Source organism: Camarhynchus parvulus, chromosome 4, assembly GCF_901933205.1.
Source record: "Camarhynchus parvulus chromosome 4, STF_HiC, whole genome shotgun sequence".
NCBI classification, from domain to species: Eukaryota; Metazoa; Chordata; class Aves; order Passeriformes; family Thraupidae; genus Camarhynchus; species Camarhynchus parvulus.
The window spans coordinates 59,208,569-59,235,053 of record NC_044574.1 but is presented as its reverse complement, the minus strand read 5'-3'; the positions used below and the strand labels follow the sequence as shown (position 1 = coordinate 59,235,053).

The window sequence follows — 26,485 nt, the reverse complement described above, 5'->3', positions numbered from 1 at the left end:
TATGAATTATCTTAATGTTATTTTAATATCATTTTTTAGGCTTCTCCTGAAAGATCAACACGAACCCAGCAGAAGGAGTTTCAGACATATGTTTTGGATGGAGTGATGGACCACCTACTTGCAGCTGATGTTTTATTGGGTAATATAGCAAAGTTTAATAGTCAATCTATTGATTTGGACACCAGGTTTTGATTCTGTGACTTTTTCTTTTTTGGTGGTCTGTTTTGTTGCAACTTGATCGTCTTATTTTTTTTTCCCTGCCCTTTCCTTTCCTTTGATGTATAAATGGTGTTGATGTGCTTGCATGTTCCCTCCCTACCTTGATCGTGCCAAAGCTATAAAAGAGGTTATTCACAAAAACTATATGGTTTAGGGAGTCCAGTCACATTTCATGGTGGCTTGCTGGACTTCCCAGGAGCTCTTGGGCTGCTCTGCCTCCATCCCAGGTGTCATAAGGGACTGTATGCATTTCTGTTGAGACTTCCTTGTAAGGCTCCCCATTTCTTGCCACAGCAGTAATTCAATAAATTTAATTTAATAAGACCCACAGTCTTCCTGTGGGTGCAGTGCATTAATAAAATAAATCCAGAATCTTGTTTTAAAAATCCAGAATAGTTTTTTAAAAGATAAAATAAAAGTCCAGAGCCACGGTTGGTTACATCAAAGGGATTCTGTATTGTAGGGAAGCCATGAGGTTTTAGCTTTCATTGACTGAATCTCTTTGTCTTTTATGGAAGTCTAGAAAGCATACACTAATGTGAATGTATTTATGCAGATGGGGTTATTTGATAAATGTAGAAAACTTTGGGGTTTTTTATTACCTAGGTGAAGATGCATCTCTGCCTATAACGAGTGGAGGAAGCTACCAAGTGCTGGTGAACAATGTGTTTTATTTTACACAGCGTGTGGTAGATAAACTTTGGCAGGGCATGTTCAACAAAGAATCCAAGCTTCTTGTGGACTTCATAATCCAGCTCATTGCACAGGTAACAGGGCTGTTTGTTGCATTACCCTGCCTGAAAAACCATTTTTGCAGATTATGTGAAAATGCATGGACTAAACAATGTCACTAAGCAATCTGATAGTGATATATGTTTGGGAAAAGCACAGAATATGCTTTTTTCCTCACGCTCACTCTCTCTTTACAGAGCTTTCTTAGCACATCTTTCTGTGAAGAGCAATTAAATAAAAACTGCTCTCAGATCACATTATTTTTTAGAAATCCCCCCAGAATAAACAATGAAATTTGCCTCACATGAATTTTGAGAAGCTCCCTAAATTTACCTTGACATTTTTGGGAACCTTCCTCATAGACTTTTATTGGAAATTGTTAGAAGACTTACTGTTAGAAATCAGCAGCATCTTTATAGATGTTAAAATTCAAAGTGTATAATCATTAATGTCATTTTTGTCCTTGAAATTAATGTAATTGACACTTACAGTAAAATGCTAATTCTGGAAAATGAGCTTGGGTCAGTTCAAGGGAAGCTTGTGTGCCAGTAAAATGAGTTGCTGCTACTGCTGATCATGTTTTTTTACTTCCCATCAGTCAAAAAGAAGATCTCAGGGACTCTCACTGGATGCCATTTATCACTGCCTGAACAGAACCATCCTGTATCAGTTCTCAAGAGCGCACAAAACTGTTCCTCAGCAAGTGGCTCTCCTTGATTCCCTAAGGGTCCTTACTGTAAACAGGAACTTAATTTTGGGACCTGGAAATCATGATCAGGAATTCATCAGCTGTCTAGCTCACTGCTTGATTAATCTTCATGTGGGAAGGTAAATATGTCAGGCAGAAGTGCATTCCACAGCCAGGGCAGGGAAGTACTAAAATGACACTTTTTTACTCACCTTGCAAATAAGTCAGCAAATTTTGGAGGGCTGTTCATAATTTTCCAGCCAGTGAGTTGCAAACAAGCTTAAGAAATTCATTTTGAGACAAAATTAGGTTTGAAGATCCTGGAAATAGAGAACATTTTTACCTCCTTTTGTAGAGGTATCTTAAATACTGACAAATGTGTTTATCCAACTATTTTGTTGTTGACCTTTTATAAATTGAAATGTTTTAAAGATAGAAGGAAGCGCTGGTGCTAGGTAATTAATAGTCAGAGGGTCCTGTCGCTGGATTTACTGTCTGTTGAATCATTTCATACAAGTTCAATATCTTGGTATTTCTTCTGTATAGCATTGAGTAGGCCAGTCATGCATTAAATCAGGTGTCCATGACAAATGCTGTAGACACCTCCTTTCCTGCATTGCTGCAAATGCCAGCCTGGCATTTTCATTTGCTCTTTCCAAGAAGATCCACAACTTGTGTTTCGTCCAAGGATACTTAGTAACAGTCATCAAACCCCAGTGTTCTCCATTTATGACCTTGTCTGTTTTGTGGTTCTTCAAATATCACCATCTTCTGCTAGTGACGCCAGTATCTGTGGCACATTATCTCTTCATAAACCTTCAGCTTGTGACCACAAATTGTCAGAACTCAAATGGACAGAAGTTAAGATGCTTTGCTGTAGTAGTGTGTATTAATCTTTGTGAATCTGATACAAAATCAAATGCTTTATCTTGGCTTGGGTTTTTGTGTCTTTTTATTCTGATGATTGTTAATCCATTGTGTGTTTGTAGCAATGTTGATGGGTTTGGATTGGAAGCAGAAGCCAGGATGACAACTTGGCACATTATGATCCCCTCTGATATAGAACCAGATGGAGTCTACAATCAAGATGTCAGTGAAGGTAATCTGAGAATGACAAAGCCACATATGTCTCATAATGCCACTTCTGTATTGTCATCACTAATCTTTTACCCCGGTGACCCAGGGCAGGGTCTTGTGGTATGTGTCTGTTGCCCAGTTACTCTCTGGAGGGGCACTGGGGCTGTGTGTGTATAAAATTACATAAAAATAGATGAAAAGCCTCTTGGAAGTACCAAGATAGACACATTGAGGATAAATTAATGTTTTGTTAAAATAGTAGGACCTCTTCATTGTTTTCTGGACATTCTCCAGAATTCGGCAGTTTTATGTGCACTGTTTTAAATGGAATAGAAGCAGCTCATTTTAAGATAAGAAATATATGGTATAAACTATACAGTTACTATTTTGTGGTATGCTTACAATCTTTCACTCAAAAGAAATTTATGAACTTGCTATGGAAGAAAGTATTCAGTGATTCTTAAATGTGTGTGTTTAATATTGATGCAGGTATTTAGACACACATTATATGTAAAAATGCTGAAGCATAATGTATGTATTGAATTACATGTATATTTATAGACACATAAACCTCCTATAAGGTTTTTTCAATCTAATTTTGTTAATAGATGCGTGTGGGAGATGAGTCACAACTAATCAGAGCCAGGGTTTCAAATTCACAGAGAAAAAACTGCCAAAATTTATTGTTGAACTTTCTGATAACATACATAATGGCAAAAAAGGTGCTCTGGCCAAAGGCATTTCATGCATCATGCAAGTGGGGGAGAAACTACAGTGTAATCACAGAAATTATTCAATTCCTTACTGTAAAAATGTCAATGCTATGAGCACTATAGAGAGCTTGCTGTTTGTGATCTTGTACTTACGCAGGTCGCCAGCTTCTTTTAAAAGCCATAAACAGAGTGTGGACAGAGCTGATCCACAGTAAAAAACAGGTTTTGGAAGAAGTTTTCAAAGTGACACTACCTGTCAATGATCGTGGCCAAGTGGATATAACTGTTGCCAGACCTTTCATTGAGGAAGCGAGTTTAAAGTGTTGGCAAAACCATTTGGGTAAGTCCTGACTGAGGATTTGTCTGTCCTGAAGGGTGGATTTCCTCAGTATAAACTGTATGCACTGGATATTTTAATATAGGCTCAACTTTTTTGTAGCTGTAAGTACTCTATAAACTGGCACTGTGTAACACAGAATCCTTCAGAAACTGGACCATAAACAGGATATTCTTACACTCCAGTGCACAGGGCCCTCTCTGAGTCAGCAAATAGCATATTGCAGATTACAATGGTAGAAGCATTGAGCTCCTCCCCATGAACCCTTGGATTGTGGTGGCTTCTATTACCATTCCCAGGATTAGATGTGCCAGGCAGGGAGGGGGATCCTCTTGAGCATATCTGGGTGCAGCCTGCAAACTCTTGGTCTGGTGATGAGATGGGAAATTGGTGGCTGAGCAGTCCTTCTCTAGCAGCAGTGATGCTATGACTAGTTCTTGGCTAGGAAATATGTTCAGCATAGGAAGCAGTTCTGCAGAAAAAGGACCCAGGAATCCTGGTGGACAAGTTACAGACAAATTAACTCTGCATCCATGTAATAAAGATCAATTGATGCTTGACTGAATTAGCAAGAGTTTAGACAGCAGAAATTACAATTCCATAGATGCGACTCATTTGATGATTTCACAGTTCTGAAGTAATTGAGGTTAACCTGGATGTACAGAAAACATATTTGGAAACCTGGAATACTTGTTTTTGCAGTATCTGTGTTTCTTTGTGTTCCTGGCTGATGTTTGTTAAGGTTTCCGATATATCCCTCGTGGCCAGTGTATTTGCAGAAAGCATTTGAGTACAGCTACACTTTTTTTGAAGCAACAGAAAAGGTCATTCTATCTAAAAAATCAAGTATGATGGGGGGAGGGAAAAAGAACTTCTAAAAAGTGCTCCCAACACTTTGTTTTTCAGCTCATGAGAAAAAATGCATCAGTAGAGGAGAGGCTTTGGTTCCAACCACACAGTCCAAACTTTCAAGAGTCAGCAGTGGATTTGGCCTCTCTAAACTGACTGGTTCCAGGAGAAACCGCAAGGAGAGTGGGCTGAGTAAACACAATCTCTCCACACAGGTATTTTCTGTCAAGAAATAACAGGCAGTCAAAAATCCAGCAGTGTATGTTCAGGATTTGTGGTAAATATCCCAAGGTGGGGTATCTTGCACAGTGTGAAGCATTATCTTGTGCTTGGTTTTCTTTCCCTATTTTGACTCTCCAGACTGGGCATCTTGCTTCTGTGTGTCTAATATAGTAGGTCCATCTGCATATCTGTAACCTTAAGCTAAGAGTCAACCCTTCATTGTTGGTGAGACTGCTCAGCTGCTTCTGGTTCATGACTGTGGTAGTCTGGATCTTAAGTTCAGTTTGCAATGCTGCACTGAAATGGAAGCTATGATACGGATGTTGGGTTTTTTCCCATTCTGCCCTCAAGATGGATAGAGATGTTTGAGAATTTTGTGGAAAAATACATTGCTAGTTCTCTTTCGGAGCTGAAAATTAGTCAGTGGAATTGAGAAATTAATGAATTCTCAGTGCTGTCAGTCATTTTGCTGGTGAGCAGGTACAAAATGAAGGGGAAAGGGAAGAACTTAACAAATGGAGCTGACAGGAACTGGTCCTGATTGTATCAGAAGAGGAAGCAATAAGTGAAAACAGAGATACCGTGGGACAAAGTGAGGAGGGGTGGGTGTCTTGAGGATTTCCAGCAAACTAGGCACCATCCACAAAATATTACTTAAAAGGAAGAAGGGAAGAGTACTCTTTCTCAGTGCCAATTTTTGGCTGTTTGGGAATGTTCTGAATGTTTATTTTAAGGAACTATTCTTTGTGAGCAAGTTTAGCAAGGTGTAGTCCTAGGCTTTTCATTCAAACAAACTCTTGTTTAAAGAACAAACTCTTGTTTACATAACAAACTCTTGTTTATTCTGTTTGTCACCTTGTTTTTGTCTTAGGAAATTTCCCAGTGGATGTTTACTCACATTGCAGTGGTTCGGGACCTGGTTGATATGCAGTATAAAGAATACCAGGAGGTATGGATGGCTTGCAGTGCTAATAACCTGACACTGATACCTTGGCCTGTTATACCAGTGCCATTTCTCAGTATGAGACTTGTGAAATATTGGGCTCTCATAGGTGAAATGCCCGGATATTTACAAACAGTTGTTGTTTTTAAGGGGTTTTTAGGTTCAATCAAATAAACAAATGGCGAAACTCATTTTGAGCTGGTTGTAGATGAAAATTCTTTTAGCAATATCACATGTTAAGTGTGAATTTTTTTAAGAAGCTTAAATTCCTTACAAGTGTAAAAAAAACCAAAGCAGGGCACAAAAAGAGAGTGATTGGAAATACACTGTATTTCTAAAGCATTGTAGAAAAACTAAGAGGAATGTGGAGAAGCATTGTGTCTAAATGCTACTTTCATAGTAACACAAGGAAAATTTTGTGGTATCATCCAGTAATAGAAAATGGCTGGTCTCTGCCTTCCAGAACGAAATTGTTCCACCCTGTGATGTCTGCCAATCGTTCCCAAAGGCATTTCATTCAAACTGGTTGCTGAGCTATGTGCTATAAATCTTAAAAAATAACTTCTGAGAGAAACAGGTCATTCAAAGCAATTTGTTTAAAAAAACCGACCACCAAACTTTGCTTCATTGAACTTCCCTTTCCTGTGCAAATAAGTACAGGAAGTCCTCCTATCTGGTTTCATTCTTAAAATCATTTTTCAAATTGCATGTATTTATGTCTTTGCGTTCAGCGTCAGCAGAATGCATTGAAATACGTGACTGAGGAATGGTCTCAAATCGAGTATGAGTTACTGCGAGAGCGGGGGCTCTGGGGGCCCCCCATCGGCTCCCACCTGGACAAGTGGATGCTGGAGATGACTGAGGGTCCCTGCAGAATGAGGAAAAAGATGGTGCGGAATGACATGTTTTATACTCAGTACCCCTACATGCCCGAGGCTGAGCAGGAAACAAACTTACTGGTAAGTATTCAGGAGTTTGGGATGGGTGATTACACGCCCTGTTGCAAAATGCTGCTTTTTTTTTTTTTCCTTGATAAGTTTTTCTTAAGAAAGATATTTTACTCTTTTGGTATGACTTGATATTCTTCTGTCTGTCCTAAATGGTTGGTAAAGTCCAGTTGTTCCTCATGATATATTTAGGGAAGGGACTGAGTCACTTGGCTCAAAACCAAGCAAATTCGGATATATTGCAATATAATGTGAGATGTGCTGAGTGATCCTGCCAACAAACAGCACTGGCATCTTCACAAGCCTCCAGAGACATAAAGTTCCATTATTGTGTGAGGTGCAGTCCAGGTTCTTGTCCTTAATCTAGATAATGTGGAAAAGGTGATCTGGAAAAAAAAAAGAAAAAAAGGGCTACAGGCCTTGGCTTGGGTACACTCCTGAAATGTACTTTCATCAGTCTGTGAAGATGAAGGTGGGCTGTGGAGCAGAAAAGTTTGTGGCTTTTGAAGGCTTTGCAGTTAGTCCCTGTTAATTTTGGAATACTGCTTTTAGGAAAGGAAGCGGTCTTTATTATGTCTTTCTAAGCATGTGTGTATGCATGCAGGATTTTTTTCCCCTCAAATTATGTCCGAGTGTCAAAGTACTTTAAAAAAGCAGAGAAAACATTGAAGTCAGTCAATTTTAAACTATTAGATATTTTTGCCGGCTTGTAGTCTGGCACACAGTAGCTGTAGTGACAGTCTAATTCACACAAAGTAGAGAACATGCCATCATGCATTCTTCTCAAAAGTGTTCTTTCTCTGATGTAATTGATGCTTATGTAATTGATGCCCTGTTTCCAGTCTGACTTCTCAAACAGACTTCCTGAGACATCTGATGATACCATTCCTCAAAAGGTAAAGAAACAAGTACACTGACTGAAAGAATGTAAAATAAATACAACTTCTGCATGTTAGGCAGTCTTAACAAGGCTTCTACGTTTGGCTTTCAACTTGCTCTTTCAGTAAACAATTCCAGACCTAAGGGTTTTTTCAGTAATCACATTAGAAGATGTTACTGTGCTGTCCTCAACCTTCACCTAATAAAACTTTCTGTAGACCTTCCCTTCTTTGCTGCACACTAACAGGCTGTGTTGGGCTGTGCTACCACTGTTCTCACTGTGTGGAGTATTGTGGCTTTGGGACCTGAAACTATTGGTCAGTGGAACACATTTAGTAATGGGCAACACATTGCTTGGAAGCACTTACTGGAAAAGTGTTTCCTTCTAAGAGAGGATCTGGGGAGCGTATTTTGTCCTTTTTATCCATAATGGGCTTTAAAAGGCTGACTTTTGTTAAAGCCCATATTAATTTTGTCTTAGCTGACTCTTCTCTGTTTTGCTATTACTAAAATACGGACATTTGCTTAAAAAATATGAATCCTTTCTTGAAAAGAACAGACATGCTTGGAAGTGGCTTCTTTGCAAGCATTTCAAGATTATGCCTTTCTCTGTTAATTAGAGTCATGGTCTTGCCCATAACTAAGTGCAGTGTGTAATGTGCATTCACTCATTTTGAATTTCCTTCTACAATTATTAATTCATATAAATGCAAGTAATTCTATTATACGGAATATCTAATATAAATTGTTACTGTTTTCCTTCGTTCCTTCACCTTAGCAGTGCAATAAAGGATTTCTCTTTGTAGGTTGTACATAAGTTGTTTCCACAAATGTTTTAAGCATCATTTAAATGGCAGTTTTGTGCTGATAAGGAGTGAAAATTTGGTTAAACATAAGTCAGCAAATTAAATTACAGTGCCTTAAATTTTTGGTTTTTGGGAGCAGTCAATTTGACCTGAATAATAAATTTCTGTGTTGCTGATATTAGTATCTTTATCATCCTGAGCATCAACTTGTAATAAAGCTAGTTTGATTTCTATTCTGAATGTTGCTTCCTTAAGTGAGGAATGTAAGAATTACCCTGTGATGGGGGTTGGATCAGACAAAGAGGAAGGAAACATTATACACAGAAAAAAACCCCAAATCAAAACAACAAACACTCAACAAAGCAAAAAACCCCCCACAAAAAAAAAGACCAAAAGCACCACACAAAGGTACAAACAATGCTCAAATATTTACTTCAGGTACATGCATATTCTCTTGCTGGTCTCCTCCCCATAAGCCATCAGAAACTTTACGAAAAAAGGAAGCAATTAAATTAATGAAGAATTTTTGAGACTTAAAGCCAATCCCTGGGTGCTTTTAGTTCATACCAGCTTCCACATCATTGTATCTTCTTGAGGCAATTTTTTTATTCAACTTACTGCCTAACAGAGAAGTCAGCTGGCTAACAAATAAACTGCATATGTTGGTAGGGAGTAAAAAGGTGATAAAATGGCCTTTTGAGCAATGAGTGTTAAACACAATAACCCCAGCCTTTTATGACAGTTCATAACATACTGACTACACCTACTCCCCATGTTCTAGTTTTATCTGCAGGCTTTTCTGCAACCCCATGTTTGCTTAAATGGCTGTATAGCTCCTTGCAAATTAGCCAACAGATCAGATCTCCTGAAGAGTCTCTGTTCCTGTCTGTGTTGGTATATGAGCACGCACAAAACACTCAGTGGGCATGCACTGTGCTGCACACCCTGTTCCTGAAAGACCTTCACTGAGGGACTGAGGGAGGAGTTGGCTGACCAAGCGATTTCTTCCATTATTCCCAAGAAACCTGCTCGCTACCGGAGAGCCATCAGTTATGACAGCAAGGAGTATTACATGCGCCTGGCTTCCGGAAACCCCGCCGTCTTCCAGGATGCCATAGAAGAGAACACAGTTGGGGAAACAGCTCAGCAGGAGCCAGAGCACGGGGAGGACACTATTGCAAGAGTCAAAGGTTAGATGGTTTGGTTTGTCATCCTCTCAGGCATTTGCAGTAAGACAAGCATAAGTCCTGCAGGACTCTTGTTTTTCTCTCTTGGCATTTGGTCAGTAATTTAAAAGATTATAGGTTCTGTGAAGTTAATTTTTTATGTCTCTTTATGACATTTGTCTGTCTCTGTTCTTTTCCAGGCCTGGTGAAGCCTCCCCTGAAACGATCTCGCTCTGCTCCTGATGGAGGAGACGATGAGAACCAGGACCAGTCACAGGATCAGATTGTTGAGGGGAGTTCAATTGATGAAGAGGAGAAGACTGACAATACAACTTTGCTTCGACTGCTTGAAGAAGGAGAGAAGGTACTGTTTCAAACACACTAAGAATTTAATGTATTGGAATTTCTTCATTATATGTCCCAGACATGAATAAATGTCCTATATATCTTCCTTGGTCTGTATATTTCATCAGCTTCTTCCTTAAAATGTGTACTTTGTGTGCCTGACCCTAAAAATGCTGTACTGGAAACAGTTTCTTTTTTTTTTTTTACCTTCTGCCTGCAAGGGAAAAATTCACCTGCCCTGAAGTGAAGGCTATGAGCTATCCCATGCATGGTTTATTCTCCTGTCAACTTAATGATCAGGATGGAAAATCAACATTGAAAATATAAGCGCTGAATTTAGCACACTGTTCCTAATTAATTGTTACCTTCATTAGAATGTGAAGCCTTGATAAGTAGTATTTTATACCCAAGATCAGTGGTGATTTACCATGCTGTGTATTTGGTATTTCAGGCTTTGTCCATCTGAAGTATACCATTAAATAGCATTGTGATCATGGCTGAATAGGCTGCAGGTTCTAAAATAGGTTCAGGCAGCATAGTGCAAGTGGATAAACTGGTAAATAGATACATGTATGTCATACCAATGAGGCTTTATCCAACTTCCTCCCCAGTTACTAGTCACTGGCATTAGGTCTGATTAAAGGAGAGACTGACAGGATTTTTGCTGTATGTGCAAGTGATACAGCAGTATCTGAGAGTTGATCTAACAGAGCAGTGGTCTGAGCCTGTGCTCCTTAACCTGCTTTCCCTAAGCATCTGCTTTTCCTCATAGATCCAGCACATGTACCGCTGTGCTCGGGTTCAGGGCCTTGACACCAGCGAGGGGCTGCTTCTTTTTGGGAAAGAGCACTTCTACGTCATTGACGGGTTTACCATGACAGCCACCAGGGAGATACGGGACATTGAGACACTGCCTCCAAAGTGAGTACATTCGTAGAGAGTTTCCTTTATCCTTAGAAGCTGAACAAGAAGTATTCAATGAGGTTTTTGAGGAGTCAATTCCAAGATAATGTGAGATAAAGGAAGACCTCAAGTACTGAACAATTTGTAGTATGGTATATTGTGAAAATATGTTATTAGCTGTTTCTGTAACTGGACTCTCATGAAATTAATTGAATAATACTTTTCCAAGAGGAATATTTCTCTTCTTTTTAATCACTTTTCTTGTGCCTGTTTATGTTCCTTTACAGGATGCATGAGCCAATCATACCTAGGGGAGCAAGGCAAGGTCCAAGTCAACTCAAAAGAACTTGCAGCATTTTCGCATATGAAGATATCAAGGAGGTGCACAAAAGGAGATATCTCTTGCAGGTGACTTGGACACCATATTTGGAGTGTTTTGATGATGTAATTTTTAGAAATGAAAAATCAATACATAACTGAAGAATATTTGGAAAGAGAAGCTATTGACTGTGTTGAAATTGAAGCATTTAGATTAGGCATCCTTGTTGCAACTTACCCAGATTTAGTTTATTGGCCATGTCAGTCAATGTCAGTCATCCAAAAATAAAACATTTGGTTGCACTAAGCAAAGTCTGCTTCACTGAAATTTAGGGCCACATATAGCATGACTAAACTGGTCTGTGCCTGGCCTTCAGAGGTGACAAGACAATAAGTTACTGTTGACATGGGTTTGTCCTCTGTTTTCAGCCAATTGCAATTGAAGTTTTCTCAGGAGATGGACGGAACTATCTTCTAGCTTTCCAGAAAGGGGTTAGAAACAAAGTTTATCAAAGGTAATGTAAAATAAACTAGAGTATTTAACATGAATGTTTGCAAATACCTGTGTGGAGGCTTTGTTTGGTGCCTGCTAGCACCTTACTGCTGCAGGAAAGAGCCACTAGAAGGCACTGCATGCCTTCAGTGAGAAGAGGCTCCTGCGATTTTGTTTGAGATGTTGTGGAGCGGCTCAAAAGGAAGTCTGTAACTGTACTAAATGCATGCTGCTTTTCAGGAGATGACATCCAGAAGGCAGAAACACTAATTGTAATCTTTTAACTGCTGCTGCAGGTTTTTGGCTGTGGTACCATCTCTAACTGACAGCTCAGAGTCAGTGTCTGGGCAGAGACCAAACACCAGCGTAGAGCAAGGGTAGGTGGTTCTGTTCCTCACAACCTCTGTGGCTCATCAGTTTCCAGTAAATGAGGCTTGCATTGATACCATGATTATCTGGAGAATATCAGAATTAACGTTATCAGTATACTGATACATTCTGAAAGGTATTGGAGTGCTGAAGCCATGAGATTTATTCAAGCTGTTAAAAATATTTTACTCATCAGCCACCACTTGTACTGAATTTCATAATTAACATGCAATTTCATTTTTACAGTATGTGCTTAGAATTCTAATAAAAGGTACTGCAAAAGGAAAAGAGATGTGTTCTTCCAATGGTCGCAATTTATAACTTTTAATGTTGAAATTTTGGGTTGTCTTGTGAAAATGTAACCCAGTTCTTACTGCAAACTCAAGAAATTCACTTTCTTCTTCCTGCTAGGTCTGGCTTGCTTAGCACTTTAGTGGGAGAAAAATCTGTTACTCAAAGATGGGAAGTAAGTATGAAAATGCTGGGGTATTTTTTGTATTAAATTCCACATTTTGTAATGACACATAAATAATCAATACACATAAGTTGCATCCTCTTATTCTAACAGGTGGAACATAAACATACTGTTGTAGAAAGTGTATCTCAGCATTTAATTTTTAGGATTTCATGGTATCATCATCAAATAGGAAATGGTTCTACTGTTGAATTGCAGGGGGAAGGCTGTAGCAAAAGTAGAGTGAGCATTGCAATATTGAAGTAAGTTTTGATGTTTGGGGAGGGCTGCAGATTGACAGTCTGGCCTATTGACATTTGATTATTGTAAAGTGAAAACTTTGCTGTGCTGTTATCTGTCTGCCTTAAGAGGGGAGAAATCAGTAACTTCCAGTACCTGATGCACTTGAACACCCTGGCTGGCAGATCCTATAATGACCTCATGCAGTACCCTGTCTTCCCGTGGATCCTCGCAGACTATGACTCAGAGGTAAGTAAAATATTGTCAGCACTGATAGTAATCTTGTATAAGTTGAATGTTTCTATTGTGTTTCTCCGACTTCTCAACAGGGAGGGTATTAGAGAATCTTGGCTGGGCTGGTTTTACAGATGTTGTTGACCCGTGCACAGGTGAGGGCTGGGATCCAGAGAGAGACATTTGCCTCTCTACCTTGCAGCAGTTCCTGTAACTGTCTGCATTAACTTTAAGCTGTGTGTCCTGAAGTATGCTAAGCCCACAGAGAAGGTATCCTTGTTCGGAAGACTGTGGTAGGGGCTACTATGAAATCTGGCCCCACGGTGGAAGAATATGCTTTTGAAAAAGATGAAACATCCTATTGTGGACAGCTATTGCCACCAACCAGACCATTACATAAAATATTGTTAGGGGACTTGTTGAGTATTTGTGAAAAAATTAGGGGGAACTGGGGACAGGATAAGAGGAGTAGGGCAGAAGTTGTGCAGGGCCCACATGTGATTGCAGATAAAACATTCTGGCTGTCTTGGATCACCCTGAAGGACTGTTTTAAGCATATCCAACACTGCACTTGCTGTGTGTGTAGAAAGCAGGGTTAACAACCTTAAGAGGTAGGTGATATTAACTGTGGTAATCAGCAGTTTTCAAAGGATGTGGTTTGGTTTTATAAAATTGTTGTCTGATTTATTTTTAAAGGAACTGGATCTTACAAATCCCAAAACATTCAGAAACCTGGCCAAGCCCATGGGAGCTCAAACAGAGGACAGGTTAGCCCAGTACAAGAAGCGATACAAGGATTGGGAAGATCCCAATGGTAAGTAATAATCCATCCTGCAGAAAGAACAGAGGAACATGTGCCTGTCATCATGGGAAGGACTCATGGATGTTTTTATAATGTGGGTAGAGAGATTTGGATATGGATGTGCAGAACTCTACCATGTTTTTTTTGTGACCGTCCAACAAAGTCTAAATTAGAACAAGTAGACATTGGATTTCTTTCTGTGTTGTTTGTTTTAAATCTAAATGACACCTTTGTTTATATGTAAAAACAAAGATAGAACAGTTGCACATTTAGATGAGTCTAATATTATATATATATGGGCAGGCACATGAAGCACACAACCAGCTGCATCTGCTAATACAGTTTGTTTGCTGCTGCATGAAAATTAGTAGTACAAAGAATGCAAATGCTTCTGCATTAGCAGTATTCTAGTTTTTTCATTTCTAATCTTAAAGTATGTTTTTTTAGCTAAGGAAACAGCAGCTTCTTAGTTAAAAAAGCCTCAGAATGAGATGCAGTTAAGTTACCTAGTCATGATTTTAGAGCTTCCTTGTATATTGAAAATAAAACTTCTGTGTTTGGCAAGACAAGTTTTCTTGTCTGCTTTCATTGACAATAGAAGCCTGTTTAACTACTGCAGTGCTGTTCTGTATCAAACAGCAGTAGGTGGCAAAGGCATTCATTTTTAGAAAGAAATCAGTATTTTCTAAGTGTGCTTGTGCAGACATTTTGCCAGGAAATTAAGAAAGTAAAAGCTGTACAAAATCTGGAGGCAACAGTTCTGATACGTATTTCTGCCCAAGATTTTAAATCCATAGTACAAAATAACACCAAAAATAAAAAAAAAAAACTTTTAAAAAATGTTTCTTCAGCAGAAATCACTGTAGTTGCACTGCAATATTTCAATTAGCTAAAACAAAAGATGAGTGACCATTCAGTACTGCTTTGCAGAACCCTATTAAATTAGGGCTACTGTACTGCAGCCAAACTCAAGTGACAAAATATAAAGCTTTCAGATATCTGAGAATGAAAATTATAAATTCCAGTTCTGAATGTGTCCAAGACCTCAGAGTAATTAAAATGCAGTGATAATTTTTTTTTCCATTAGTACTGATTCTGTCACCTAACTACTTTGTTTCTCCTATATTTATTATTTTTAATCTGCAGGGGAAACCCCAGCTTATCACTATGGGACTCACTATTCCTCAGCCATGATTGTGGCTTCCTATCTTGTCCGGATGGAGCCTTTTACTCAGATTTTCTTACGGTTACAGGTAAAAATACACTTCAAGTTTCTTGCCTGCTGTGTGTTTCAGACATCACTGGCAAATAAGATCAGTCAACTTTGCTTTCATCAAATATCATAGAAGAAACACCTTTTAGCAGAGTTATTATTGCCTGGCAGGTTTTTGATATGTCTTTTTAAAAGATGTGATGGAATTCACCTTTTTTTTTTCCCCTTGTAGTTTGAACATTTTTCTAAATGTACACAAAACAAAGTAGCAGCAGACAAAAACCAAAATTAGTTCTATTGTGAAAAATATTTTGCTGTTTCTCTGAAAGAGATTAGATTTGAAATCGGACAGATGAGACTTTTCCTAAAGTTCTGTATATGTGTATCTATATTTTCTGTTATCATGTACCTGAAAGTAACGTAGCTGATTAGATTGGTTGCATTAAAAAAAGAGATGTGCTATGTTCTAGTGTCTTCATTTGGCAGAGGATGTTCTGATTTGCCTTCCTGGCAAAGCCTGCCATGCTGAGGGATGCTGTGACACTGACATGCTGCTCTCTCTGCCCGGCAGGGCGGTCACTTCGACCTGGCTGACCGCATGTTCCACAGCGTGCGTGAGGCCTGGTACTCCGCCTCCAAGCACAACATGGCAGACGTGAAGGAGCTCATCCCAGAGTTCTTCTACCTCCCCGAGTTCCTGCTCAATTCCAACAATTTTGATCTAGGTAGGCAAAAGATAACAGCACTGTGGGTGGGAGAACAGAGCCAGACAGACTTCAGGTATTTTCTTGAGCCGTGAGTGTTCATTGTAAGCAGTTTAATACAAAGTGTCTTCTGAGAATTGCAAAACTAGTCCCTGGAAAGATTTTTGTTTGGTGCGGTGTATTTTTGTCAATTTTGGTGGTTTTATCAGTTCAAAATGCACAGATAATAATGTTTTACTTAGAATTTCTCTGCTTTGCATTTTTCTCCATGTAACTGATTTCATGATGGTGTTCATCTTTGTTGTTTATTTTTTGAAGCTTCTCAAGATCTGTTTGACAAATCTTCACTTTTAGAACTTCATTTGAAAACATTCCTGAAGGTTTTTTGAATTGTCACAGCAGTTGTGACAGTGATTATTCAGCAGGAGTCGTGTAGGAGACCTGTTTGTTGGAGATGCGTGTTACTTATTATATGTCACTCTTAACACTGGTGTTAAGCTCTTATACTCTGAGCTCTGTGCTGCCAACAATAAAGATTAATCAAATCATAGGTTTTAATGGCCTGCAAGCCTTTAATCAAAATCTATTGTAGCAGATTGGAAGCACAGCGTTACAAAAAAAGAAAAGCAAAACCCAAAGAACACTTTGCAAAACCTCTTCATCTATATTTTACACTAAAGAATGAGTTTTACTGAAAAAATGTTGAGCTCTTGTCCACTTATCTTTGTATCTGATAATTTTAGACTGTAACCATTGGAAATGCTTCATTGAGCATTTGGACCAACAGTAGAAAAGGCTCTTTTAGGAGCAATTGTCAAACACTGAGGTACTTTTGATTGTGGTAATTTGTAGCAATCCTGCTTCCCATCCTCCCAGGTGAAAAGAAAGGAAGATTTGAAGTTTGGTTATGCAAGTAAAGTTTCTGTTGGAGCATTGCACTTATTTTTTGTGTGCCCCTGTAAAGTTGGAAATTTGTAGGTGTTCCTCTGAGTTAATAGGAAGTGTGGAATTGTCTCTTGACAACAAGTGACAGAACAAGAATATAACTGAGGGGTTTTACCAAATATATTTTTGTTGATCACAACATGCTGCTATTTGATGTCCAGAGTGAGAAGGGGGCTGTCCAGGACAGAGTGAATGTATTGTGCCCAGGCCATGGTCATATCAGGGAATTGCCAGTATCCTTGGGCATGGAGCTTGTGGGGGATACCAGTTAGCTCTGCACTGTTAGGAAATGAGTGTTGGGCTGCACTTCACAGGAGTACAGGCTATTCTCAGGAGTAAAACAACAATTTCATTCTATGATAAAATGCTGTTTTCCTCTTCAGAAGCCTTAGTGAGAAGTATTTGGATTCTTTCTCCTGAAAGCAATCTTACAGGAACAACTGAGGCAGAATTTTTCATGTTTTATTGCCTGACATATAAAACCACAATAGTATTTTAAAGAAAGTACTGAAGTGGCTTCCTTGATACATACATGATATTAGACTATGATTCTTTCTTTTTTTTCTCCCTTTTTTTACCTTTGCTGTTGCAGTTCAGTTTCAGTACTTCTGTCCAAATTTTTTCCTTCTTTTTCTTTTATTAGGTTGTAAACAAAATGGCACTAAACTTGGTGATGTAATACTCCCTCCATGGGCAAAAGGAGATCCTCGTGAGTTTATCAGAGTCCATCGGGAGGTAATTTGAATTTTAATGGTGACAGTAGAATGTCTGTTGGGACTTTCCACTGCACATTAATCTGTGCTCAATTTGTGCAGTCACAGACCAGTCTGTGAGTTCAGGGTTGGTGTCTGAGTGTTGCCAAGGTCTGTAGGACCAGCGTTTCCTCTCCTTCCTTTTTGGCTACAGAGTACTTTGAGGCCAGACTTGCTTCAATGAAAAGCTTTGTCAAAATGGGACAAAAATATGTCAAATCATGTTCTGCATTTCTTCTGTGGCAAGTGTAGTAAATTCAATCAATGCACAATTCAACTCATTTTAATGCATGCCTTCTGAATTTCAGGCTCTGGAATGTGACTTTGTCAGTGCTCACCTGCATGAGTGGATTGACTTGATCTTTGGCTATAAACAGCAAGGTCCTGCTGCAGTAGAAGCTGTAAATGTCTTTCACCATCTCTTCTATGAGGGACAAGTGGACATATATAACATAAATGATCCTTTAAAAGAGACAGCTACTATAGGATTCATTAATAACTTTGGACAGATACCAAAGCAGGTATACCCTTTGTAGATTTCTTATTTTCCAGTTAACGCTCAAATTGAAATGTGTTAATATAAAACAGGAAAGTGTTTTAGGAGTGAAACTTCTTGGGAGTATTTATTCATAAATATTCTTCCAGTGATACAAAATCATTTATGTTTCCATCATAAATTACACTTTGGTCTTTACTTGTGAGGTTAGAAATGTCTTTTTTCCCCTTTGCATCCTTAAAATAAAGGCATAATGAATTATAGCTCAACTCTTAAAATCAGCATTAAAAAAACCTGGAACTATGTTCCTGCTGCAAAGTCATAGGGGAGGAATGAAAGTGCAACTTCAAAGTAATGCCCAGTGCTAAGGTATTTGAAGTTACCCTGTAATAAAACAATTGCTCTAATAACTTTTTTTTATCCTTATCTCACGGGTGATTCCCTCTTGTAGGACGGCTGTAATTAAGAAGCTGTAAAGGTTTTGGTGCAGCTTTAAAGTTTGTGTTCTCTTCAAGAGACTACATTAAATAATTCAATGTAATATTAAATGTGGGTGTTCAGGTTTGGGAGGGGTCTCAGTGTTGGTGGTTTTGATTTGGGTTTTTAATTGGGCATTTCTTTGGAGTCTTTTGCTATCCAGCGAAAATCTTAAGTGTCTTTGGTAAATATTTCCAATCCTAGATCTGGTGGAAACCGCAGATACCTTCAGCAATTGGCTGGGAACTCAAGCCATGTGTTGGAAACCCTAAACTCAGCTCTCAGCACATAATGTTTCGGGGCAGCCACAAGATATTTCCTGTAGCAACCCATTTAGAGCTGTCTGTCTCTCATTGCTTGGAAGGAAAGCTAAGAATTGCTTATCTGTCTTCTGTGGCTTTTCTCCTTTCCCTTCCCTCTCCCTCTCAATAATCTAATTATGTAGTGGCTGTAGGGTTCTCTCCTCTTATGTAATAACCAGTCCCTCTGCTGTGATGATAATCAGACATGGCCCAGCTAAAGCCAGATGGACAGACAGGGACTGGGGCAGAGGGCAGGGCAATAGAAGAGCACTGCAGCTGAGTCCAGAGCTCTGCCTGCATCCTCAGATGCCTGTTAGGTATAAGGCTGTGGTGAAATCTACCAGGAATTGCATGATGCTTTGCTGAAGGAAATAGACTGCAGTAAACTTGGGAAACTCAGAATTCCTTAAGGCTTCGTTGAGGGTGAGTGCTCTTGGAGCACATTTTTATGTAACTGTAGAGTCTTGCTGTTTCCCTCTGTTATTTTCTATGGGGGATCCAGGGCAGGCTCTCTCGGTGACGTGGCTGCTGTGCATTTTTGCACTCCTTTCCTGCACAATGTAACATGCATCTTCTTAGTCCCATCTCTTCCACTAGTAATGTGCCTGGCAGTTTGGGTTTAAATTTAAAAAAGTTATGATGCAAAACATTGCAGAGCTGGTGGTGTGTTTGGCAGAGGGCTCTCACAGACTCCATGAGGGTACCAAGATGCCACGGCCTGAGGGGGCAGAGCAACTTTGCTCCTTGTTGGTTTTTGTATTGTTTGTTGAAGGTTTTTGGAATGTTCACCATGAGTTATTAGTGAATACTGAGAGCAGTAAGGCATTTGCTTACCTGCAGAATTTTTAGAAGATATATTGGACGTATTTATGATCTTTTTAAGCTAGTGCCCTTGTAAACCTGTAATTTAATTTTTGATGATCATTAGTTTCTTGATGAATTTCAGCTCTTCAAAAAACCCCACCCACCAAAGCGTGTTAGAAGCCGTCTGAATGGAGAGGCTGTGGGAACCTCTGTGCCCCCTGGTTCCACAGGTGACAAGATCTTTTTCCATCATTTGGACAACCTGCGGCCATCTCTTGCCCCAGTGAAAGGTAAACTTTAAACTCACAGTAGTTATTACTGTTTCTTTGCCCAAGCATTCAGAGTTTCAGCAAGGTCATATTTTTCAATCTTTTTCTTACTTCTAATATTCTTACTGCCCGTAGTTTGGTGAGAGAGACAAATTCAAAATATCCTAATGCTGTACAATTATGTTCTTAGCTACTTTAAAGGATCTTGGGAAACACCACAGCTGCACAGTTTAATATGACATTTTTTAAATAGAGGGATAAAATGGAGCCCAAGCACCTCTTAACAAGTTTGAATTTAATGAACAACATTCAGAGTATGTTGTTTCTGGGCCTGTGATAGCCTCTGTTTTTGTGATTTTCACAGCAAAAGGATTATTTATCACAGTGCCAAGAAATACTAAGGAATGTTGGCAGGCAGGTATGATGTTGGTAGCAGCACTGAGAAAAAAGAACGTGGTTTTTGACTTCAAATCTGACATTGGATGAACAAAATTTAATTGTCTGCAAGGCAGGTAAATGCTATACAGGGATTTCTTTCCTAGCTGAGTAAAGCAATCTGTGGATCCCTGCTGTAAGGAGAGAAGGACATGCTGTTAAATGGGGCATAGCAGGGCTTAGAGAGAAGACTCAGGAAATTAGAAAGCACTAAGCTATATTTGGCTCTGCATTTGTTAGGAATGGAGCAAAAGTTGCCATCACTGCAACTGCTGCAAAGAATGTATAAATAGGCTCTACAGAGACCTTGCTTTGGAAGAGCAGCAGGTACTTAAAGGGATCTGATAGTATTTGTCTCTCCCAGCAATAAAACATAACCCCATCTTCTCTTTCAGAGCTCAAGGAGCCTGTGGGGCAGATTGTGTGTACTGATAAAGGCATTCTGGCAGTAGAACAGAACAAGGTTCTCATCCCACCCACCTGGAATAAAACATTTGCCTGGGGCTATGCAGACCTCAGCTGCAGACTGGGTACCTATGAGTCAGACAAGGTTTGTAACCTGAAATTTGTTCCAGCAATCAGTACTCAATAGTGAAAAAAACATAACAATGGACATTTATTTCATATGTGAATGAAATAATCTGCTGCATCAGGTTTTTTTGCTCCCTCTTGAGGGTCTTCACCAGGATGTTGACAGTATAACATTAACTCATAATAGTTTTTTACCAGGTCTTAGTGACCCTAATGAGTGCAAGGTGGCAGCCAGGTTTTTATTTTTTGTCCTATGAAGTACTAGTTCTGTAAGTAATTCTTTGTTTTCTGTATTTTTAGGCCGTGATTGTTTATGAATGCTTGTCAGAATGGGGTCAGATCCTGTGTGCCATTTGCCCGAACCCCAAACTAGTTATCACTGGAGGAACAAGCACAGCAGTGTGTGTGTGGGAAATGGGTGTCTCCAAAGAAAAAGCTAAAGCACTCACACTGAAACAGGTAAAATGGAATAAAACTGTAAAGTAATGTTATAAGATAAAAGCAATTACATAAATGGGGTATCATTCACCTTTGGAACCATGAGTCCAGTAGATCTCCAGAGAATGGAGTAGTTGAGATAGTGATCTGCATTGAAAGTGGGCAAAATGCATCTTTAAAATTGCATTGTTTTTGAGAATAGTGGATCACAAGGAGCCTTCTGGAGACAAAGGGAATTTGATAGTGATGTTAACAAAATTATGCAGGTGAGTTTTGTGAAATGATCTGCTTTGTAGTATTACGTGTAATACCCCCATCTAAAAACTGTGTCAGGAAGGACTTAAAAGGAGGCTGCCTTAAAGGTTAATTTTCCTCTTTTTTTAAAAAAAAATATTTAATTATTGCACTTTTTTATCTAAAACAAGCACTCATGCTTTAAAGTCAGCTGCAGCTAAGTGCAAAGTAAGTTTTGTGTGTTTACTAAGGAAAGAACAAATCCAATAAATGTAACCAAAAAAACCCAACCACAACTAAGTCAGTATATTCTAGCAGCTGTGTATCATTGTTATAAGTTGTGTTACTGTTCCATTAGCATTTTCATAGAAGGACTGTTTTTTAGAGGAAGTGTTTCCCTCAAATTTATGAAAAGAAATTTACAGAATTATTTAGTAACTTCCCTTGTGCAGTAATCAACTGTCCAAAGCTGCTTTTCTGAAGTGTTTTACTTTAAAACTGTACATGATAAAACACTGTATTTTAAATTTTGGGGCAGCATATTTGAATACATTTACTGTATTCAGTGAATTTTATTTTAACTGAGTAAGGTGCAGTAATCTGACTGTATTTCAGACTTTTTTTCCAATAGTTAGATTAAGTCTAAAATGTAAAAGTAGGGCCTAATGTGAGTAGGTGCTCATACTTTTCTTCTCCTTACAACTGACTTTGCTTTTTTGGCTGCAACTGTTTCTTGTCTCTTTTGTCTTCTCTTAGTCATCAGCAGTTACTGTAGGAGTCAGAATGTAATATCAGGTGCAGCCTGGAACACTTTCTGACCTTATAAACAGGCTACTGATGCAGAATGGGGTTCTCTTCAGTGGAAGGATCTGTAACACTAGACCCTTGAAATTTTGTTTTGTCAGAGCTCTTTTTAAATGGAAAAAAAATATTACTTCTACCATTTTCAGTTATAGAAATAGTTATCAACTGAAGACTTATAAGGTGCCTGCATCTTCTGATGGGATATTCTGGTTAGGTTATCTGAATCTTTCAGGTAAGAGGCTCTGATGTGGAATTTTTGTGCTCTCTCCTGATTTCCACTTTTGCTCCTGACTTGTGTTTTGCAGGCGCTGCTGGGTCACACTGACACTGTTACGTGCTTAACAGCATCACTGGCGTATCACATCATTGTGAGTGGGTCCCGGGATCGCACCTGCATCATCTGGGATCTGAATAAGCTCTCCTTCCTCACACAGCTCCGGGGGCACAGGGCTCCAATTTCAGCGCTCTGTATAAATGAATTAACGGTGAGAGCCAAACTCCCTCCACCAGGCTGCTGTGGGAACAGTAGCAAGAGTTGGAAATCATTAAACCAAAGGAAAAAAGCCACTAGGCTCTCCTGTTAATTTGGCAGAACTTGTATAGCTCATCTGAAAACTGATTAACAACTGGTTTGGGAATAATATGTGTCATTTGTCTAGAGCCATATGTAGGTGCATTCCATGCAGAGTGGCTTGAGCTCAGGGGAGGTTATTTATTAACAGTGCTGCAAGCAGTGTAGTTAGTGTGACATTCCAAGTGAGCTGCCAGATCTGCCACAGGAGCTAAGAAGAGCTTTTGATACGTGACCTTGGTTGGCTTCTCTTGTCTTAAGCTGAATTTAAAGGAAACAGGTACCTTGGGTGACAGTGCAGTGCCAGTTGTAGTGGAAACAGATGTATCCTAAAAGCTTCTGTCCCTGATGGTTCTGTGAGTTACAAGTCACCATTTATCCAGCTCCCATGCATGGCCATCAAGGCTGGATGGACCCTGTTGCAGCTGGAGCAGATGCAGTGGTAGAAATCAAGACAAGAGAGGGCTGTAATGCAAGCAGGGGGTAGCAAGTACAGTTTATTAGCTGTTGGTGGTCTGGCTGTAGTGCTGCCAGTGCTTTAGACTGCAGCTCCTGTTTCCCTCTGCACTAGTTTGGACTGTTCCCAATAAGGAAGCAAATTAAATTTAAGGCAATACATATTTGTGAAAAGGAACAGTATCAACATGAGCAGTCTTTGGAAACTGAAAGTACTAAAAATAGGCCGTTGGATTGTTAAGTATGAAAAGTGGAGGAATTGGTCAACTCATTCTATGCTGTAAATAGAACAAATTGGTGGCTACTAAGTGTGGTTTTCTAGGTAGAGTTAAAAAAAAATCATATAATCCTAAAGGTTTCTTCAGCTGGCCAGACGCCCCTTGAATAGAACTTCCTGAAAAGTGCCAGCCTTGCAACTTGGCTTATAAATGACCCTGACTTATATTTTTGCTGAAGAATATCTGCAACTTTGTATTGAAATTTGGGGGTGTTATTTGTCTTTGTAGGGAGACATTGTATCGTGTGCTGGCACTTACATCCACGTGTGGAGCATTAATGGCAGCCCTACTGCAAGTGTAAACACCTTCACTGGCCGAAGCCAGCAAATTATGTGTTGTTTTGTGTCAGAGATGAATGAGTGGGACACCCAGAATGTCATTGTCACAGGACATTCGGACGGAGTTGTCCGGGTAAGTACCAGGAATCACTGCCTGGAACACAAAGCTTGTGCCTTGGTGGTGGTAGTGTTTAGAGAAGTCATGCCTATCCAGGACAACACAGTGTCCTGGCCGGGACCAAAAGCAGTCTTGGGAATTTTACCTGAACTGTTCTTTCTCCTTTTTTGGTGCCCCCATTGGGATGTGGTAACCAGCAATAGTCAGCAGAGCATACATTTTCCTTCCTGCTCTGTTTTGGTCACCAGCTTTCATACCTGGAGACTATTGCTTTGGTTCACCATTTTAATTTCACACACCTTGAGATAATTCATTTTGCTTGGCTAGAAAGAAGAGAGAAACTTAGTGTCATCTCTGATCACTACATGTCTAACCCAACTTGCAGTACTTTTGGGTGCAGCTTTAACCAGAGTCTGCTGGTCAGACAGCTGTGTGGAGTGGATTTGGACATGAACACAGATGTCCTCTTATAGTTTCTAGTCCTCAAAAACAGAGTTTAGTATGGAGATGTGACCTGCCTTGCGCGCTACCAGTGCAAATACACAGTTCTACTAAGCTATTTTAACTCTTCAAGTAGCTCAGGAAAAAGCCAAGAGTTCAGTAAGTGCCACTCTGCTTATCCCCTGTCCCTCCAGTTCTGGCGGATGGAGTTTTTGCAAGTGCCAGAAACACCAGCTCCAGAGCCTGTGGAGATGCTGGAAATGCAAGAGGACTGTCAGGATGCTCAAATAGGTATGTCTCCTGACAAGTGTTCGGTATTTCCGTGTTGTATCTGATCTTTGCTATAGGTAGGTCACGTCCTGTGGTTATATAGTGCAGAATGGAATGATGGAGATTTTATCTCAAAAAGCAGTAGACATCCACTGGGCATAGTGAACAGAGCATCTGAGTTCTGTGTTCACCACCTTACTTAAGGTAGTTTTGTAATGCTACAAGTAAGAAAACATGTTGCCCATCGTAGCTTTTTGTTCTGTGAAGGTGGAACTTTTCTCTGTGTTTGTTTTGGCTGTTGGCATGCTCAATGGATTGTCCAAAAGCTAGATATATTTTAGGATGAAATGGAATTATAGTGTAACAGCCAAGTTGAATCTTCTGATGGAACAGCTTAAACAAGACAAGCAATGATATCCCTTTCCACTCTTGGAAGATTTTGCTCTGTGCCTTATGACTGTTTCTTATAGCCATCTCATCTTCCTCCTGCACTCTTCATATTGAAGATATGATCTGGATTTGGATCTGAATCTCATTTTTACTCATAAGTAATTATTATATAAATACAGCTTTTGGTTATTTTCAGTGTCACTTGGAGTATAAATATCTTTGTTAATTGCTCTTTTGTGTTAACAAGTCCTGTTATTAACAAGTCTGCATCATATTTTTCAGTCAGAGTTGCAGCATAGCTGACTGTGCTTACTTGTGTAAGTTTTGCTGAAAGGTTTTGCCAACTTGAGTGTTTCTGAAGTGTTTGCTCCTTTTGTCTATCATAGCCTTCCTCAGAGGGACTGTTGTACGAAATAGCTTCAGCTAAGGCGTGTCATTCTCTGGCAAAACAGAAAAAAGTGCAAAAACTATGAATGGTGTGATTCCTGGCAGGAGCTGAATCTCCGAAAAGGCTCTGAGATGCCTGCATGCAGTGTCTCTCTCTCAGCAGTTGGTGCTCATTGGGTTTCAGGCAGTGCAGCAGCAGAGTAAGGAAAAAGCTCAGGCCATAACCAGGTTCACTAACAGTGCCTTTTGTTCCCTGTTGTGCCAATCCAGGGCAGGAAGCCCATGAAGAGGACAGCAGTGACTCCGAGGCAGACGATGCATGCATAGGCCAGGACACGAAAGTGCAGGAGAGCCAGAGCCAACCAAGCAGCACCAGCCACAGGCCTCGCTCATCTTCAGCCAGAGCAGCAGCAGCATGGTCAGCAGACAGCGGCTCCGATGACTCCAGGCGTTGGTCAGACCAGCTCAGCTTGGATGAGAAAGATGGATTTATCTTTGTGAATTATTCGGAGGGACAGGCAAAAATGCATCCCCATGCTCAGGTTAACCACCCCCACCCCAGCTATGCTGAAGCACGGCACTACAGCAAGCTCAAACCAGGTAAAAGAAACTGTGCACAGCCCTCAGTTTATTCCTAAGTGAAAAGTTGTAGAAAAAGAGAAAAACTTAAATCTCTGAGGGAGATTTTGTTCTTACTACAAAGTTGCAGTTACAGGTGTGTTGGGGGAGGAGGGAACAAAAATGAGAATGAGCAAATTTACTTTATCCCCTCCCACTTCCCACTCCTTTGTAGGATACAGATGGGAGCGTCAGCTGGTGTTCAGAAGCAAGCTAACTATGCACACGGCATTTGATCGCAAAGACAACGCACACCCAGCAGAAATCACTGCGCTCGGCATCTCCAAGTGAGTAGCTCACACATGAGGACTTCAAACAGTTTTGGCTTTTGTCAGCAGGAAGAGGTGCCATTGTTCATAACTCTATTCTGTGGTGCTTCTCTTTGGGGTAGCCTTCTTCAAGGACTAGATAAAAACACTAAAGAGAGGGAGACCTGTTCAGCTGCACTGTGTTACACAGAGTGTTGCAGATCCATTTCTCAGTTAGAGCAGGGCAGTTGGGGTGTTAGTCACCACACCAGTGCTTTACCATTTTACAT

The 26,485-nt window shown here is 39.8% G+C and overlaps 1 protein-coding gene across 9 annotated transcripts in view; it reads left to right on the top strand.

Annotated features, from left to right (window-relative positions):
- The window catches only part of WDFY3 (WD repeat and FYVE domain containing 3), a 153,170-nt gene that overhangs the window by 122,277 nt on the left and 4,408 nt on the right, over positions 1-26,485 (top strand). For 7 of the 9 annotated variants that reach the window (XM_030947533.1, XM_030947540.1, XM_030947538.1 and 4 more), the window contains 30 exons: positions 40-139; positions 826-986; positions 1,550-1,779; positions 2,629-2,738; positions 3,587-3,769; positions 4,673-4,830; positions 5,709-5,786; positions 6,512-6,739; positions 7,570-7,623; positions 9,434-9,602; positions 9,779-9,942; positions 10,696-10,844; positions 11,114-11,234; positions 11,574-11,659; positions 11,934-12,014; positions 12,418-12,472; positions 12,830-12,949; positions 13,631-13,748; positions 14,883-14,989; positions 15,521-15,674; positions 17,242-17,333; positions 17,659-17,871; positions 19,572-19,719; positions 20,529-20,683; positions 20,965-21,123; positions 22,446-22,625; positions 23,674-23,856; positions 24,477-24,573; positions 25,600-25,929; positions 26,123-26,234. In XM_030947533.1, the coding sequence (XP_030803393.1) occupies positions 40-139; positions 826-986; positions 1,550-1,779; positions 2,629-2,738; positions 3,587-3,769; positions 4,673-4,830; positions 5,709-5,786; positions 6,512-6,739; positions 7,570-7,623; positions 9,434-9,602; positions 9,779-9,942; positions 10,696-10,844; positions 11,114-11,234; positions 11,574-11,659; positions 11,934-12,014; positions 12,418-12,472; positions 12,830-12,949; positions 13,631-13,748; positions 14,883-14,989; positions 15,521-15,674; positions 17,242-17,333; positions 17,659-17,871; positions 19,572-19,719; positions 20,529-20,683; positions 20,965-21,123; positions 22,446-22,625; positions 23,674-23,856; positions 24,477-24,573; positions 25,600-25,929; positions 26,123-26,234 (4,295 nt within the window). The remainder of the gene's footprint in view (positions 1-39; positions 140-825; positions 987-1,549; positions 1,780-2,628; positions 2,739-3,586; positions 3,770-4,672; positions 4,831-5,708; positions 5,787-6,511; positions 6,740-7,569; positions 7,624-9,433; positions 9,603-9,778; positions 9,943-10,695; positions 10,845-11,113; positions 11,235-11,573; positions 11,660-11,933; positions 12,015-12,417; positions 12,473-12,829; positions 12,950-13,630; positions 13,749-14,882; positions 14,990-15,520; positions 15,675-17,241; positions 17,334-17,658; positions 17,872-19,571; positions 19,720-20,528; positions 20,684-20,964; positions 21,124-22,445; positions 22,626-23,673; positions 23,857-24,476; positions 24,574-25,599; positions 25,930-26,122; positions 26,235-26,485) is intronic. The other 2 variants (XM_030947539.1, XM_030947537.1) reach the window with 1 other exon arrangement.